Source organism: Mesoplodon densirostris, chromosome 11 (assembly GCF_025265405.1).
Source record: "Mesoplodon densirostris isolate mMesDen1 chromosome 11, mMesDen1 primary haplotype, whole genome shotgun sequence".
Taxonomy (NCBI): Eukaryota; Metazoa; Chordata; class Mammalia; order Artiodactyla; family Ziphiidae; genus Mesoplodon; species Mesoplodon densirostris.
In genome coordinates, this window is record NC_082671.1 from 81399737 (window position 1) to 81419047 (window position 19311).

The following is a 19311-nucleotide window of genomic DNA, read 5'->3' on the forward strand; positions in this document are numbered from 1 at the left end:
ACACTTCTCTACAGAACCTTAAGAATAAGTATATTGTGTCACACGGATCTTGTTTGATGAGCCTGTAGTTAACATTTCTTTTATTTTTTCTTACATGCATACTGTGTAACTAAACATTTGAATACCACTTATTAAAAATGGAAACTATGCTATTTGAAGTATGTACACATTCTCATTCAAATACACACACACACCACTTAATATTTCTCTAAGCCATTTGCTGAAACTTTGGCAGCAGGGTATTTTTATGGTTGCTTTCTTTTTATTTTCATTGTCTGTTCGGTTTGTCTTGGTAACTCCTCTAAAAGATACAAGACATTGTGATGGAAAGTGAATCCGAAGTCAGGAAATCTGTGCAAATCACTTCTCTTCTCTAAGCCCATCTTCCTCACTGGTTAAATGTGGGGATTGGGTAAGGAGCTCCCTTCTAGATTCTTTGATTCTTGTTGCTTTTCCCTTATGTGTGAAAAAGAGAAAAGTTCCCCTTGTTGCTCCCTCAACCTCACTTTTACATGAATTCCCAGTTAGTACCCTGCCCCCTAAGCACACTCACCATCTTACCTACCTTTATTTTAACACTGCAATTAGTAATTGAGGTTTCACCTAATGAGCTGCAATCTACTTTCATGTGTACATTTTCTAATTGGTTAGGTTAATAGCAATGTTTTAGATGTTCTCACTTGAAATTGGCATGATTGTAACATGCAAAGCAAGACTCACCAGTTTGCTTCCGTCAGATAATAAAGTATTTTAGTTCTGACTTTCCTGAGATTGTGATTATGTGCCCTCTTTAAGAAAGCACCATGCATGGAGATCTAAATTTTTCAAGCTATTACATTAGGGCTATTCGTTCATCGGCCTAAACATCTCTACCGAATACAAAAGAGTCTCTTATATAACCTTTGAATATTGAAATATGATTTTTTTCCCCACAGCTCTTCAAGAATTCTCTATTGCTTGAAGTTTACTGTAGTTGTTGGAGAATTTTTTTTCTTTTGATTGGTTTATTAGTTGTTTTGTCCTGCATTTTGTAGTTACTGCTGTTGTTTTTAATGCTTTGACATTATTGACTATCTATCTATGGATTGTGCCTTGTATGAACTGCTGGATGAAATTTTGGGACAATAGAGATCTTGATTCATTCACAATTAAACTACTCATTAAGCAGATGATCTGAGAGCCAACTACATTTAAAACAAGATTAAGTTCTATTATAAAGGAATGTTATTGATTTACATTAACAAATATCTGTAATTCAATGATATAAAATTGTATGATAACAGTTGTGATCAATACTAAAATATGATATCTATATAGTGAGTTGAATAGTGTTCCCTCCAAAATTCATGTCCACCTGGAACCTCAGAATGTGCCCTTATTTGGAAATAAGATATTTGCAGATGATTCTCTCTTCAGGTTTGTTAATTTCCTAGTATGGCTCACAGGACTCAGGAAAGCAGTTCACTTACCATTACCAGTTTATTATAAAGGTTACATCTCAGGAACAGTCAAATGAAAGAGACATAGGACATAGAGAGGAGGGCACGGAGCTTCCACACTCTGGCACATCACCCTCCTAGTACCCTGATGTGTTCACCAACCCAGAAGCTCTCCAAATCTCATCATTTAGGGTTTTTTTTTTTTAATTGGAAGTTCCATTACATAGACATGAATGATTAAATCATCGGCCATTGCTAATTGACCTCGATCTCTGGGTTCCTCTCCCCTCTCTGGAGGTTGAGGAATGGGACTGAGAGTTCTAACCCTCTAATCACATGGTTGGTTCTTCTGGCAGCCATCCCCCATCCTGAAGCATCTAGGGGCCCACCAAGAGTCACTTTTTTTTTTGTGGCCACGCTAAGTGGCATGTGGTATCTTAGTTCCCCAAACAGAGATCAAACCCATGCCCCCTGCAGTGGAAACACAGAGCCCTAACCACTGGACCACCAGGGAATTCCCAAGAGTCACCTTATTAGCATAAACTCAGGTGTGGTTGAAAGGGTCTTGTTATGAATAATGAAAGATGCTCCTATTGCTCAGGAAATGCCAAGCGATTTAGAAGCTCTCTGTCAGAAACTGGGGACAAAGACCAAATATATATTTCTCATTATATCACAATTCATTTTCCACATAAGAAGCATTATTACTTGCTATTATAAGGTCTTAACCACTTGCATAAATCCAGACCTAGAGGATTAACTCCTAGCTCTGTCTACAGTGCCCCCTTTGTTCCCGCTCATTTCCCACCACCTTCCCCACAGATGTCTTATGACCTGGAAACCCCAAACTACACTCAGTTCCCCAAACTGGACCTACTTCCTCAGGCATTCAGAAATTTACTTCTATGTCTTAAATGTCCTTTCCTTACCACCCTCTTCCCTGGTGGGTCTGCAATTTCCCATTTGCTCTTCATTCATCAGCTAAATCCCTTTAATTGGTGGGTACTGAGATCTTCATTTTGCAGTGGTGAAACTGTGGCTTACAAAGGTATGTGCACCCTCCCTCTTTTGCCCAGGTTACTTGTGGTCTTTTAACATCTGCACAACTCCCTTTTCTCCCTTCTTTTGCTCCTGCCACCCCTTTCACCTTGAATCCCCTCCCCTCTTACCCTGACCCATGGAGTCCTGACTATCCTTCCAAGCCCAGGGGAAATGCCACCTCCTCCTTGAGATTTTCCCAGGTGAGCCCACAGCACTTTGCTCTTCTTTGTAAGCCCCTCCAGGCAGTTACTGTGTCTTAATCATCTTTGTATCTCCTATGGAGATTAGCAACAATATCTTACCCAGTGGGGACTCAAGTCTTTTTTGTTGTAGCAAATGGAATCCAGCTAATGTTAGCCCCAACTCACTCCATTTTCTACTGACTAGCCTTTTTTAGGACTTCAGAGTTGCCCTAATATTTTAATACGAAAACCTCTTTGCTTGCTAAGCAAGCTCCATTTTGGCTGATTTCAGGAGAAAGGGACATATAAGCCCATTACTTATAGGTGTTTTATTGTATTCACCAAAGGAAAATAGGGAGAAGAATGCAACAGTATAACAATGAAGGAAGGAAATGAACTAATTCCTGCCTTGGGGGAAGTATACAACAGCTGTGCACCCAGCTGAAGGAGTGTTTTCCAAAAACAAAACAAACAAAAAATGATTAATTATATGCACTAAAGCCAATAGTGAGCACTTTTAAGAGACTAAATGGAATGTCTCATCACTGGAGTTATCTGCGTACTCTGAATTTGTAAATGCTGCCACAAGACCCTAACTAAGGAAAGAGATTGCTTGAGGGAATGTTTTATGTGAGAATAATTAACTTTTCTGTATGCTATTCTCTTTGAACTTCAAAGAATATGAAATGATCAGGGAGCTATGGAAAATGAATGAATATTCACCAGGGCTTCCAGGGATGAGAAAAGCACAATTTATGTCCTAAGAGTTTACCTTTTTGGAAATTACCCCCTCAGATTCAATAGGATGCTATTCATCATTTAAAGAAAAAAGTTGTATATTTTTCAAATTTTGTTCCCAAAGAAAAGCCTGTTGCCATTATGTTCAGTTTATTGCCCAAATTGAACACAACCTTTTAATAAAATATATGCAGTAAGCTAAGATGAAGAGCAAAATGAGATTTTCCCTATTTCAACAGATAGACTTGAAGTAATGATTAATTTAATTAGGCAAACAGGGCATACCAATTTGAATGAAAGATTCCCTGAAGCCTTGTAGAATACAATGTAGAGAAAGTATTTCAACCTAGCCCCACATTTACAATTGTGGAGGTTATATAACTACCACATAAATATTGATGAGAATTCTTGCATAAAACCAGGTACAAATGAAATAAAGGAAAGTTATATATAGGATTTATATTATGAGGAGAATGAAGAGCTAGACCCTGCCCCTGCAATGCCCATCACTGCACATCCCAGATCTCACAGAGAAGCGGGGTAAACTTGTGGTCATTCACTCTCCATGACATAAGCATCTCTGCGTGGTGATGGTTGAATGTCCGCAACTCAGTCAGGCGACCCAGAAGACAGGCAAAATGTTGAGGATTTTCAGGCTGATGAATCTTACACAACTTTTGTAGCACATCAAGCAGTGGTTCCTGAAGCTTCTCTACTGCCTCTCTGTCCTTTATGTATTGTCTGTCTGTTTAGAAGTTTAAAATAAAATGACAAAAAAAGTGGAAAAGTAATAATTTGGCATAATTGCAGTTATGTTAACGTTTTTGAAGTGTAAGTTATAAATGTACACTTAAAATGTACAAATTAAGTATTCAAATTGATGAATTTTTACACACACGTATTTAGACTCATGTAATCACAACTAGATCAAGCTATAAGACCTTTACTGCCCCCCAGAGGCCTCCCTAAATTCTCCTTCCAATCAATGTGTACCAGAAAGACTCCATACTGAATCTATTCCTTTAGCTCTAACCCTTGTGTTCTGTTGCTTGTGCTTAGTCATGCTGGCTCTGTGCCTTTTGTGAAAGAATGTTGCCTAGAGCCTGAAATGTACAAGATATCCCATTCTCAAGGTTCTGACCTTTAAAGGTATAACACTTTTCCATTCATATAGAGATAAAAAGTTGCAGAACAGAGAATAACATTTATCTCGTTGGAGGTTTATAGGAACATTGTGACCACACATACATGGACAGCTGCAAGAACGAAGGATTCCAGCATCAAGAAGTTTGCAGCAACCAGCCATACCCTCTCCCCTTTTAGTAGAAAAGAAGCCTGAATTCTAACTCGGGTAAGATGGTTCTTTGGGACACTAGTCCACCATCTTCTTAGTCTGCTGGCTTTCCAAATAAAGTTGCTATTCCTTGTGCCAACACCTCATCTCTTGATTTATTGGCCCATCATGCAGGGAGCAGTACGAGGTCGGACTAGGTAATGAACGCACTCAAGGTAAACTCTATGATGGGCATAAGTATCATTTCTGGTGGGTATATTCTGGAATTGCTGGCTTATAGGGTATAAATGTGTGTAACTTTAGTATGTACCACTGAAAAGTTTTTCTTTTTTAAATTATAATTTCTTATGGTAAAACAAACTAACACCTAGCTTCTGCCTCAATATCATGTATAAAAGTGGTGTAAGGCTGGGCTTCCCTGGTGGCGCAGTGGTTGAGAGTCCGCCTGCCGATGCAGGGGACACGGGTTCGTGCCCCGGTCCGGGAAGATCCCACATGCCGCGGAGCGGCTGGGCCCGTGAACCATGGCCGCTGAGCCTGTGTGTCCACAGCCTGTGCTCCGCAACGGGAGAGGCCACAACAGTGAGAGGCCCGCGTACCGCAAAAAAAAAAAAAAAAAAAAAAAAAAAAGTGGTTTAAGGCTCTCATTGTAATTAAGCTTTACAAATCATGAACATGGCATCACTTACTCCCAAATAATTAATCAAAAATATAGACAAATTTTATGTACAAAGGTATTCATTTCAACGTTGTTTAAAACAACAGCAACAACAAATCTGGAAACATCCTGAATATCAAAACATGGTAACATGTTTTGATGTAACTGTACATCAAACAATAGAATATGATGTACATATTACAACAAACTTTTACCAATATAATTATTTAATGACATGGGAAAAGTACACTTAAAGACAGTATGTTCTTTATTATGTTAAAAGTATATAATTTATGTCCTTGCTCAAACTTCAACCCCTTAAAAAATCCTTCCCTGACCACTGATTATAACAGCATTTTGCTGCCACTTTCTTTCCTTATACCCATATCTTTATATTTTTTGTAGTATTACCACCTCCTGAAAATTATTTGTATTCATTTCTTTATTTACTGTCTTTCTCACCCTACTAGAATGTAAGCTCCATGTAGCTGTATCCTGCCTGTTTCTTTGCTGCTATATCCCACAATGTCTAGAGACATGTTTAGTGCATATAAGGTGTTCAAAATGAAATCACTGAATGAATATGATGTTTAGAAAAAGGCTGAGAACAACTACACTGAAATGTTAACAATGGTTCAATTTGACTGGTGGAATTATATGCCATTTTACTTTCTCTTTATGTTTTTTATCCAAGATTTTCCTTAATATTACTACTATACTTGAGGGGAAAACCAACAAATGGCATAAAAATAAAAATGTAACATTGAAATTACCTGGAGAGAGAATAACAATTGCTGTGAGCAGAGCATACTCTTCTTGAGTCATTTTCAATTCTGCAACACTTTTATAAAAACTAAACATAGGTGTTATATATTCATCAGAGATACCTATGGGGGAAAGTTGAAAAATTGCAGAGGCATAGTAAAATTTTTGAATGACTGAAAAGTGTAAAATTACAACATTATATATATTTACATACATGTTAATATTTATACCCATATGCAGACATTTGATAAACGTCCCAGCCACACTTAAATAATGACTATATATTAAATGTCCCAGCCAAAGGTGAGGCATTGCAAAGAAGATCAGTTAAAATCCTCAAAATATAACCTAATCAGTGATTTGTATGTCTTTGATTTTGGCAGTGCCTTTGTTTTAGTCACTACTGTGTAACAATAAATGATAATGTTCTCGAATTGCCAAAAGAATCTCTGAACTTCACCATGTTCTAGATGGGCTTTAGTTAATCTTTTTAACATTACTATCTATAATCAAGACAAAGACAGCATCTTAACCAACAAAAAATTATTGTTCTTCAGTCCAGAAATATAAACTCTACTTAATACATTGGCTAGAATTCTTATCAGAGTTCTGATCTCTCTCTGAAGTACCAAACCTGTTTATCCATTGCCTATTAGGCAATGGTACTTGGCCCTTCTCTTCAAACTCAGTGTGTCCAAAGTCAAAGACACCATGTATAGAACTAAATTCCCCATCTTCCTCCAAATCCACTCCTTTCCTGATGTTCCCATTTTCAGTGATTGGTATCCTCACCCATCCAATTGTCGCCACCTGACAACCAAGATTCAGCCTTCCTCTAACTCAGTCCAGTGCCTGGATTGAGTCAAGTCCTGCGTATTTGACCAGCTAACTCTCACTTGGTGCTCCCTCCCCTCTTCACTGCATCTGGTTGACATAGTTTAAGTCTTTCTTTCTTTTCATCTGGATAACTCCAATTGCCTCCTTACTGGTCTTCCTGTCTTCAGTGCGGTCCTCTTTAAACCATTCTAGAATCACCTTTCTAAAATTCAAACCACACCCTGTCTCCCCAATTCTTACAAACCTTCAAAAACTCTCCATGGCTTTTGGCATAAATGTTCTTCCTTTTTACATAGGAAACTCCTGGACCCGTCCCCTGCCTCTCCCACCACCCAATACTCACCCACATGATAGCAATAGGAGTTCACATTTACTGAGTACTCATTATGTACTAGGCACTGTTCTAAGCACTTCTTATGCTAGAACTCATTTAATCTTTCTAACGCCCCATGAGATAGGTACAGAGAGGTTATGTAACTTGACCAAAGACACACTGCTGGTGAGAAGTGGAACCAGGATTCAAACCAAAGCTAGTAGGCTCCAGGGTCCTGGCTTTTAGTTGTGACTAAGGGGTACTATCTTTCTATCACACAGCCTACACTCCAGCCATGTTCAGGCACTTGGACTTCCCTAAACAATTCTTTTTGCCCAGTTTTGTACATGTTCTCTCTACTTGGAATATCTTCCTTCTCCTTTATAACTTACTCCTCTTCATAATTTAAGATTCCTTTGTGCCACTTCCTCCAATCATTCAACAGCTATTAGTTTGGTGCCTGTTCTGTGCATGGCTCCACTCCAGCAAAGCTTTGACTGGGAAATTGTGCAGACAGAAAAAAAAAAAAAAAAGGTGTGTTGTGACTTATGGATGAATTAAGATGAGAATGAATTTACCAGAATTGGTCCACACTAGAATAGACTACTCTATTCCATCCCAAACCCGACCTAAAAGCCTTAGAGCTTCAGTTGAAACACACCAGAATAAAGTTGGATTCCAGATGCTAAAGAGTATAATTATCATCTAATATTATACTTCACAGGATCAGAAAGCCTGAATCCTCACCTTTAGATGAATCTAAAGAATCTTCTCAAACAGAATCCTTGGCCTTTCTCTCTTTAGTCAAAGTAGCACACTTTCTTCTCCTTTGATGTTTAATCAACCCCAGTTGGCTCTCTTAACGACAGTGTCTTTGTTGAGCAACTTGGGGATGACACCATGTGGAAGATTGCCCTCTATCCAACTGTTACAGACTGAACTGAATACCCATGACCAAACTAGATACAACTTAAAATGCAGAGGGTTGGAGTATGTGAGGCTGGGACTACTAGTCCCGGTTTCCAACAAACATAGTGGTTAAGAGGTAGTAAGCCTGAGTTTAAAAGCTGACCTATGACTTGATCTCGGGCACATTACTTAAATTCTTTAAGCCTCAGTTTCCTCATCTGTGAAATGTGAGTTATATCAATAGTATAATATGAGACAATATATGTAGAGTTCTTAGCACCATTCCTGGCTCATAGTAAACCCTCAATAAATGTTAGAGCAAATAATCATAAAAAGAACTATTAATGTTGTTATTCAGGAGAATTGGGTCAACACATTAGTTCCATCTTAACCTTCGATTAAGCTCATGTACTTTTGTGTTTACAAAGCTACATTTTTGTTTTGTTTTGTTTTTGCATTCTGCAGTTTGCTAGGGATGAATACAAATTGGCTGATCAGTGATTTGCCTCAGTATTTTTCTAAGTATTAAAGCTAAGCTAAGATCTGTATTTGTTAATAAAGCTATTCTTTTTCATCTTCAGAAAATGGCAGTCTTCAATAGTTGGGTATTACACCCATTAATTGTGGTTACCTAAAATAATAATTCACGACTGTGTCATTATTTTAAATAGTATATAAGGGTTTGGAGATAAGATTAAAGGCAACAGATTTGAAAATATTTATGAAATTATCTTGACTACCTAATTTTCTATTTTATTTGTTTTTCTAAATCCTCTCTCACCCTCCAAAGATGGTACCTCCATTAGCTATCTAACTGCAATTGATAATTTTTGGAAAAAAAAAAAACAGGTTAAAATGTTTATTACAACTGTTTGTCTTGTGCACATTGTAAAGAACAACAGTGAATATAGAGAAAATGTAGAAAATAAGTAATAGAAGAGTTAAAAAAAATTTTCCTACAGGATAGATAAAATATAAACCTGCTTTGGAATTAGAGTCAATAATCAGAATTAATCACACCAACATAAACAAAGGGTGTTTTAAGTGTTTATGAGCCAGCAATTTCTAACATAAGAAATGTTAACAATAGTATCATCCTGAAGGGGCAGTCTTTTCCTGTTTTCCTGTTTACTCCTCCTTTCTGAAACTTACTCTTAAGTCCAGTTAGTTGATTTTTGGTCACAAGAGGGGGCTATTTTCTAACTTAATCACAAAGACTACCATGGAAATGTTCAGTTGTAAAAAACCATTGTTTCTGCCCCTCTGTTTCTTGTTTGCCTTAAAAAAAAAAAAGAGGTCTGTGATTGATAAATTAATTGTCCAGTGATAAGAAATATTCTCTGAGAGAATAACCAAGTGATAGAATTAACACTATGCTCTTTTACGTTATTTTAATTGGGGACAAAAATAAAGCCAAGGTGTGTATGTGTGTGTATTATACACAAGTGCACATATACAAGGCATCCTTGTTCGGCTAGGATACCCTACCCATGTTTCAAGGCCAAGTTCAAATTTTGCTATCTCTGTGGAGCTTTACCTGTCACGGTGAAGCAGAATTAGTTGCTCCCTTCTCTATGTTCAATTCTATTGCACGTCTCACAATTCATATCTCTCCCTCCCATTAGAGTGTGAAATACCACATACAGTTTATGAGAGCAGGAGTCAACTGCAGTATTCCCAATGCCTGGCAGACTGCCTGACCAATAAAGATGTTTCTTATTCCTCTCTGTATCCTTAGTAACTAGCGTCCTGCTGGAGACAGAGTAGGAGATTAATAAATGCTTGTTAAATTAGGCAATGTTATGTTTTGTTTGTTCCTAGTGATGAAGGTTACATAGCTGTGAGATGTGCTAGGGGAAAGGATGCCATTCAGACAATGGACACATTCTCTTGGTGCTAAGAGATTGGACCTTGGCCTCTGTTTCAATTGCTAACCTCCACTCAGTGAGTCATTTGTACCATACTGTTGGCCTTGAGTAAAAAGCTGCCATCACATTAGCAATTCAGAAAATAACTGCTTTCAATGTAAAATATTTAAGATATTTAATAAATAACATACTTTCCAGTAGTCCTACTGGCTAAAATTTATCTTAGGATAATGATGCTTAAGAGTTGCCAGGATTTGGACTGTCAAGTTTCAGATTCATCTCAACCAAATTCACCAATTTTTTTTTTTTTTTTTTTTTTTTTTTTCTGTACGCGGGCCTCTCACTGTTGTGGCCTCTCCCATTGCGGAGCATAGGCTCCGGACGCGCAGGCCCAGCGGCCATGGCTCACGGGCCCAGCCACTCCGTGGCATGTGGGATCCTCCCGGACCGGGGCGCAAACCCGTGTCCCCTGCATCGGCAGGCGGACTCCCAACCACTGCGTCACCAGAGAAGCCCCCAAATTCACCAATTTTTGTGTGCCTCATCTGTGCCAGGCACTGTGATGGTGCTGGGAATAGTCCTCAAACAGTTTACAGATTAATGGATAAGGCAGATACATAAATAAATACATAATGCCCTAAACTGGACAAGTACAGAAGCCTTGGGGAATACTGCTGAGGGGCAATGGACATACTGTCGCTTTTATTACTTTAATAATCTCTTTTACTTTGAAGAGGTTTCTTCCTATAATTTGACTCCCAAATTTGTCCATGCCAAAATTACTGTGTGACAACTTTAGTAAAGCAACATGAGAGTTGGTAAGAATTCTAATTCTTAAATTAAACTTTCTCATAAATATTGTCATTTGTTTCTGTACATTTCCAACCTTTCTTTCAAAGACTGTCTATGAACTGATAATCAGCTTATATGGGCTTCATTAGAGAATTTAGTTCTTATTTTCATTTTGCACAAGTTGCCAAGGTTAAAGCAGCAAAATCATATATATTTAAAGAGCAGAAAAAATAAGCCCAATATACTATGTACAGTATATTTTACTATCTACTACAACTTCATCACTCTAATAAGCAGGTTGCCAAGGTTAAAGCAGCAAAATCATATATATTTAAAGAGCAGAAAAAATAAGCCCAATGTACTATGTACAGTATATTTTACTATCTACTACAACTTCATCACTCTAATAAGCATCTCTCCTTCCTCTGACCTCATTGTCTTTATTCATTTTATCATTTGCTTAAAAGCAATTTCAAATTGCTAGCTGCTGCTTATGCTTTCTCACTCAACCAAAAGGCAGGAACCATGTCTTACTGGGTCTTAATATTCCCTACCAGCTGACAGTTGGACAAATAGTATATCTTAGCGAGTGACAGGTGCAATGTGTAGAAATAGTACTGGGCTTTGAGTGGAACACCTGTGTTCACCTCCTGGCAGTCTACTGATTAGCTGTATGGCCTTGGGCAGGTCACCTAGCCTATCTAAGCCTGTTTCCCCATCTATAAGATAGGAGCAGAGCGCTCTCACTTAGGGGCCATTGGAAATACTGAGGAGATGATGCATGTAAAAGCAAACCATTGTGAAATCACAAGGTGTACTTTCATCCTGATAAACACTTACTGAATTGAATATGTCACTCATGTCTGTTGTGGGGAATCAAAAAAGGCCGAAAAATACTATAAATTTCAGAGGTTATTTGTATTTGAAGTGAACATAGAACAAGTTGTTCTGTTAAGTCTGTGAGAAGTTATTGCTAATTTCCTTAATGCTAAAATGTAAACTCATTCAGTGTTAGCAAGCCCTTTTCAGTTCTATCATATTTTATGGTATCGTATGATTATTCCTATATTTATTAAAAATTCCAGCTTATAAATGAATTTTGCATAATACCACATTAGGAATAAAAAAATTGATGCACTAGAATTATGTAGAGACAACTCAGCCACAGGTTGTATCAGATATGTGTTCTGAAGCCTCAATTAATATAAATAAACCCTGTAACCCTCACTAAGTAAATGTGTCTCAGGAGACAGTATCTTTGTATATACGATGGGATTTGATAAAAGCAAACAAAAGAGTATGAATTTGAAGAACAAGAAAGAAATTTCACATGATTTTCTTTAAAGAGTTCTGTAGGCTTAAACAGGGTAACTTTGAAATGTTATGTTATTCTGGAATTAAATGTACAGTAGAAATAAGAATGTGTTATATTTATATAAAAATAAAAAGTTATTCTGAAGGGTCATCTTGCAAGGTCAGGTTTTTCTGTGGTGTGGGGAAGAGGCAATGTTCTGAAAATCCACTGGGAGAAGCAAATTAGTAAATATTAATAAATGGAAGCATCATTATAGATAATAAAATACGAAGCAGCATGTGAGTTTGGATGGTTTTTATTGTCACAATATGTGGTTGATGTTTGGGTAAAGTATCTTATTATGAGCTGGAGGCATGCATTTTATTCATACAGATTGTGTTCTGGAAAACTTCATTCTTGAACTCTTCTGAAACTTGCAGTATCACAAGTTCTGAAACTTATGTTCTCAAGCAAGGTTTTTTCTTTTTGATCACTACATATTTTTAACCTGCAAGACCCTCATATTTTCTCACCTAGTTATTGCATTGGTCTCTTTATAGAGACGTGCCTCTTGTCTCAATTCCTCCAAACCTTCCTTCACATTACTGCTAGAAAGATCTTCCACAGTACGGCTATGGTCATATCATATTTGCTCAGAATATTACCAAGAATCCCCATTATATAAGAACTAAAGCTACTTTTGTGGCATTTGCCATCTTTAATAATCTAGTACTCACTACATTTTCAGCTCCACAAATATTATTTTCCAGCAATATCAAGGTATCTGTGAGTCCTATACACAGATGCTCTCTCATTTCTCCACATCTTTGCACCTGCAATTTCTATATTATTATGTTATAATGGCTACATCTCTTGGAATGCCTTTCTCAGAGTTTTGTGGCTTGACAAGTTCTTAACTTGTTCTTGACAAGTTCCATGGTTCGATTGTCAACTTTGTATGCCTTTTGTGACTCACCAAGTAGATTCACAGGAAGGCAGGCACATCTTTATGCTTCAGTTTCATTTTATATACACATTCCTTATAGTCCCTATTACACTGCACATTGATTTAGAATCACTTGCTTGTACACCTTCCCCACTAGTCTGTGAGTTCCTGGAGGACAAAGACCACACATTGTCATCTCCATACCCTCCCTGTCACTGTATTCCTCCATAGTAAGTTAAATTGTGTTATTCATTCATTATTTCATTTTTATCTCTTGAGAGGCAGTAGAGTATAGTGGTTAATGTATATGGCTTCTGAAGTCAGGCTTCATGTCTGTCTCTGGAAAAGTTATTTAACCACTCTCTGTCTCAGTTTTCTCATCTATAAAATGGGAATAATACCAGAACTTATAGGATTTTTGTGAGGATTTGATGAACTAATACATATAAAGTATTCAGAACAGTGTCTGAAACCTAATAAATTATGTATAAATGTTGCTATTAGTATTATTTCTTATTTTGCTTTGCATCGAGATGGATAATAGTTTGATACATAGTCATTCATACCTGAAGATTTTGAAGAAATGAATCTTTTTCTAGACTGAATAATCCCAGCTCCTTTATGCTATTTTAAAAATCAGACTAATATTCCAATCTTTAAAAAATTTCTCCCTTGGTCCTTTATCTTAATGCAGTGAAAAGAGTATTTTTGGTATTTTGCTATTACAACAAGAATTTTTGAACCAAGTCACTAGATTCTCATCTATTCTTTTTAGTGTCATTCTCTATGCTAGTCACAATGGGCATATAACTGCATTAGACAGTGTCATTTTTAGTGCCATTTCTAGTCACAGTGGGCATATAACTGCATAAGATAGGCAAGAGGCCTGCCTTCATGGGATGTACAAATTCTTACTTGCAGGAACAAACTTTTTACCATTAGCCAAATTACTTACCGCTCTTTCGAATTCTCTCTTCCAATAGGTCAGCATGTCCAGCTGGAAGTTTCTTACTGAAAATCTCAGCTGAACGGAGAAACATAGCTTCAACTGCAGACCCTTTCAGCAAAGCAATCTGATCTTCATGGTCCAATGTCTGAAACCCTGAGTGAAGATGATAATCAAATCAGTATCAAAAATTGTGGATGTTGTATAACAATATTTCATCATCACCATCATCCCCATTGATAAAACCTTTCCATAAAGTGATTTTGTAATTGTTTTAAGATTGAGCAGTTAAACTGAGTCAATAAGTATCTACTGTACTCCCCCGAATAGAAGCTGACTTTTATCTTCATTGAGCAGGATTTATTTAACAAGTCCAGACTAAAGAGGATATCAAGTCCATACTGAATATGTATACTTATATACTATGGAAGAGACAGGCTGATTCAGATGAAATATTGGAGATAAAGTAGATTCTCTTTGAGCCATTATTTTAGTCATATCTTGTCACATCAGAGAGGGTCAGAGAGGGTCAACTCTGCACAATGGAAGCATCCACAAGCCAGAAAACATTTTACATGTATTCAGAGGTTTAAATGAATATTTGGCCAACTCGTGAGTCTTTAATCAATGTGAAGAATGGGTAGCATTCCACCCTGCCCGCCAAAAAACCAATCAGGGTCATGCTGAGGTATCTGCTCTGAGCTCAGCGCTGTGCATGTGGGGTAGGGAAAATCAGAGACATATGGGGAAAAACTGATGACCTGAAGAAATATAACACTGCCCAGAAGATCCAAAGTCCTTATTCAGGCTTATATGCTATAGTCCCCAGCGGCCTCTCTGACCTCACTTTCTCCTTCATCACCTCCTCCTCAGTTATTGTGCTCCAGCCACACAGACCTCTGGTTCTGTGGTGAACACACAAGTCTGATTTTGCCTCAGGGTGTATTCTCTTCCCCAGCTATCCCCATGCCCCACTCCCTCAGTGTATGCAGGCCTCTGCTTCAAGGTGACCCTACCTAAAATAGCACTCCCCAGCACTCACTAGTCCCTACCTGTTTTATTTTCATTCATAAAACTTACTACTGGGCTTCCCTGGTGGCTCAGTGGTTGAGAGTCTGCCTGCCAATCCAGGGGACACAGGTTCGTGCCCCGGTCCGGGAAGATCCCACATGCCACGGAGCGGCTGGGCCCGTGAGCCATGGCCGCTGAGCCTGCGCGTCCGGAGCCTATGCTCCGCAACGGGAGAGGCCACAACAGTGAGAGGCCCGCGAACCGCAAAAAAAAAAAAAAAACAACTTACTACTGCCTGACATGATATTATAAGTTTAGTTGCTTATTTGTTAATTATCTGTCACTTCTCCTGGAGTATAAACTTCTTGGGGACAGAGACGTTGCCTGTTTTTCACTTTTGTATCCCAAGTGCCTGACATATAATAGGTATCCAAGAATTATTTGTTGAATAATGACTATTCAGCAAGTTAATAATAACTAAATGAATGAATGGGAAACAAACACAAATTTACATGCATATATGTACACACAGACACACAAAACACAAATAGAGATAAACTAATGCCATCAGGGTCTAAATGCCCTAGAAAAACATTAAATAACAATGGAGTTCAGAGAAGAGAGCAATGCTAAGGATTAAAAGTCACTACCTTGATGGTAGGCATTCAAAAATACTTGCTCAATGAATAAATGAATGAATTGAAGAACTGAAGACATAGCAAGAGTCCATTAATGGTGATTACTTAAATAAATTATGGTAGATCCATAGGAGGGCAGTATAAAATAAGGTCTCTAAAATCAGATTGCCTAGAATAAAATTCTGTCTCTGACACTTACTATCTTTGTGGTCTTGGGAAACGTACTCAATCTCTTAGTGTCTCAGTTTCCTCATCTCCAAAATAGGGATTATAAGAGCACCCACCCCTTAGGATTGGCAGAAATATTAATGAGGCAATCATATTAAATGCTTATACAGTTCTTGACATACAGCAAATACTTAAATAATGTTAACTATTATTATTACAATGTAATACTATGCAACTGTTAAAAGCATGAGGCTGATTTACATATATGGGAAGGTGTTAAAGAAAAAAAGATACCCCAAAACAAATATGTACTATATAATCTCACTTACATGTTTAAAAACAATCTATGTATGTGTATGTGTGTATAGATCAAAATATATGAAAGAAATCAAACCAGACTTCTGTCAATAGTTGCCTATAATAAAGATGATACGGATGGCTGTGAAGGGGACTTTAACTTTCTGGTCCATAAATTTCTGCATTGTTTGAATTGCATGACTGAATTACTTACAGTGGGTACCAATTTATTTGGAGTTTTTGTATACAAAACTTTAAAAATGGGGTGAAAATTTCCTTCTTTTCCTTCCTGCTGAGCCTGCCTTCCGAGATGGTCCAGCTCTCTGAGGCATGATTTTAAGGATGTTTGGAAAGGCCTCTGGTGGGACTTTTTTTTTTTTTATTCAAACAGAAAGTCACCAAAATTATAATCATCCTCATCAGTTCACTCAGTCCCATGTAATTAATTTTTTATCTTGATCTTTTGTTAGCACTTTTATGAATTCATCAGTTTTCCATTAGAGTTCTGAAAATGCTTATTCATTCAGTTCAGCAGTATCTGGTAGGACTTTTTATCAAAGTCCATTGATCTTCTAAATTCAACCCCTATGTTGATAAGCAAATATTTAAGTCCCTTTCTATAATTTGCATTTTTCCCCAAGTATAAAATCAGATCGTGAGAGTAAAGAACAGGCTTTTTCAATCTATACTCCCTGTCTCCCTCTACCCAAGATTCTGAATCGCTCTCTTAGAAGGTATGCCCCTTTGTTTCTCTTCCTAAAATATAACCTAGAAACTTAAATCAGTCCTAGTCTCATTTTCACCTCAGTGTCACAAATGCCTGATTAATGAGAGCAGCAGAACATCTTCTCTAAGTAGCAGCTCTGCATTGACCATCTCTTTTCCTGTTGATAATGAATAACCTTCCCCTGTTCTGAGAACTTGAGCCTTTTTTTATGACTCTTCAAAAAGTCACTACCTTAGAGAACCTAAGAGCTCCTTTGAGGGCAGGAGCCATGCTGAGTCTCCAGCACCCTGGACAGTGCCTGGCACAGGTTATGCTCAATGAACTGCTGAAAGGAGTGACTCAGCTGGGTCTTTCACAAAACACCCTTTCATATTGGTATTATATATCACTATTATTACTATATATAATAATGTTGTCATTTCTATAATTATTGTTAAAAGACATTTTTTTCTTTCTCAAGGTTTTCTTGCCTTTTATTTCCTGTTGCATTAAAATTTTTTTCCTTCTACTTTACTCGTTAAACATGCATTCATTGTACTCTTTCTCTCCCTCAGGAAATAGGTTAGACACTGGAAATGAAGAAGTGTGTAAGATATTGCCATTGCTTTCAGATAAGTTATCTTCTTATGAATAAGATACTTTTTCACCTTCAATTATTTCCTGATTCAATACCAACTGACCATTTGAACTGAAAAACCTTTTCCCATAAACAACCAAGAACATGATATTCTCCCTTTCCCAGTTCTCCCCCCACAGTTATCACTCTTGTGTAATCTTTTTTTAATCATGATTGTCTTCAGCCAAATTAGCATATAACAAATTAAGTTTCTCTTCCATTGTTAATAAATAAATGAGAGAATATTAATGTTTCAATGATAATAAGAACTTTCTCCACACATCTTATGACTTTTATATAAGCTTATGTCTATCCATGACACATTTAATAAAATAATAGCATAATGCTGACAAAAGAAAGCAAATTAAACTGTCTAATTAAAATCCTACATCAGAAGTCACCTTCTGTAATTTAATATTACAGTGTTATGCTGCTATACAAGATATTTATTAAACTCTACTAGATCATGGATTCTAATGTACTAAAATATTTTAAAAACACTGAAACAACTTAAACCTATTGGCTTATAGAGCAATGATAATGTGGCTGAAAGAATGGGGGAGGAGTGGCACTGGGAGACAAGAACCTTGAATTCTACTTTCTGTACTGGCACCATCTAAATGACTATGGATAAGTCCCTCTCCCCGATCCCATACATACACTTGTTCATCAAGCCCTACCAACCTTTGAATGTCTCTTCATTTTGTTTCCTCTTCTCTCTCCCACTGCTATTGCTTTATTTCAAGCCCTCTACCTGGACTGGTGCAGTAGCATACTAACTGATCCTCCCCGCCTGCAGTCCCTCCTCATTCAAATCCATCTTATACAAACACAATAAAGCCATATATCTATAACATAAATCTCATTATGTTCCTCTCAAAAAGAAAAAAAAAAAGCCACCAAAAACTTCTTACAATCCAGGGCATCCTTATCAGTCTGGTACCAACTTGCCTTATGTCTAGCCAAGGAGCCCACCACAGACATTATTCTATAGCTACACTGAATCTTCTCTTCCATTTCTAATAATCCTATTCTTGTTCATGCCTCATTACCTTTTCACAAGCAGATCTCTCGACTTGGAATGCCCCTTCTCTTTCATACCACTGGGAAAAATCATTTTTTCTTTTACACTCTAATATGATTCTTTCTGAAGCCTCCCTGTCTTTCTCAGATACAATTAGGAATCATTTTCTCTCTGTCCAACAGCACTTTGTATACATGGTTTTTTGGGTTTTTTTTTAAATTTTAACCTTTAATCACTCTCCCTGATGGTAATTGCTAGGTACTTAGCATAGAGTACATTTCAAAAAATGCTTATTAAATGAATAAATGGATGAATGACAACTTTGGAAAGTCTCAATTTTTTAATCTATCAATTTGGAGAATTATTATAATTTAAAATATCCTATCTGGCTCTAATATTTCGTGTCTATAGTAATTAGACACATTAATTTAAAGCAGATGTGGGGGACTTCCCTGGTGGTGCAGTGGTTAAGAATCCTCCTGCCAATGCAGGGAAAATGGGTTCAAGCCCTGGCCTGGGAAGATCCCACATGCCACAGAGCAACTAAACCTGTGCACCACAACTACTGAGCCCACGTACCACAACTACTGAAGCCCACATGCCTAGAGCCCGTGCTCCGCAACAAGAGAAGCCACCACAATGAGAAGCCCGTGAACCACACAGAAGAGTAGCCCAGGACTGCCACAGCTAGAGAAAGCCCATGCACGGTAACGAAGACCCAACACAGCCAAAAATAAATAAATAAATAAATAAAATTTAAAAAATAAGTAAATAAATAAAAAGCTATAAAGCAGATGTGGCATTATTC

General features: G+C 37.4%; 1 protein-coding gene across 5 annotated transcripts in view; it reads right to left on the minus strand.

Annotated features, from left to right (window-relative positions):
- Positions 1 to 3906: 3906 nt before the first annotated feature.
- The window catches only part of NR1H4 (nuclear receptor subfamily 1 group H member 4), a 55371-nt gene continuing 39966 nt past the window's right edge, over positions 3907 to 19311 (minus strand). For all 5 annotated transcript variants that reach the window (XM_060112737.1, XM_060112736.1, XM_060112734.1 and 2 more), the window contains 3 exons: positions 14032 to 14178; positions 6126 to 6239; positions 3907 to 4145 (listed from right to left, as the gene is read on the minus strand). In XM_060112737.1, the coding sequence (XP_059968720.1) occupies positions 3907 to 4145; positions 6126 to 6239; positions 14032 to 14178 (500 nt within the window). The remainder of the gene's footprint in view (positions 4146 to 6125; positions 6240 to 14031; positions 14179 to 19311) is intronic.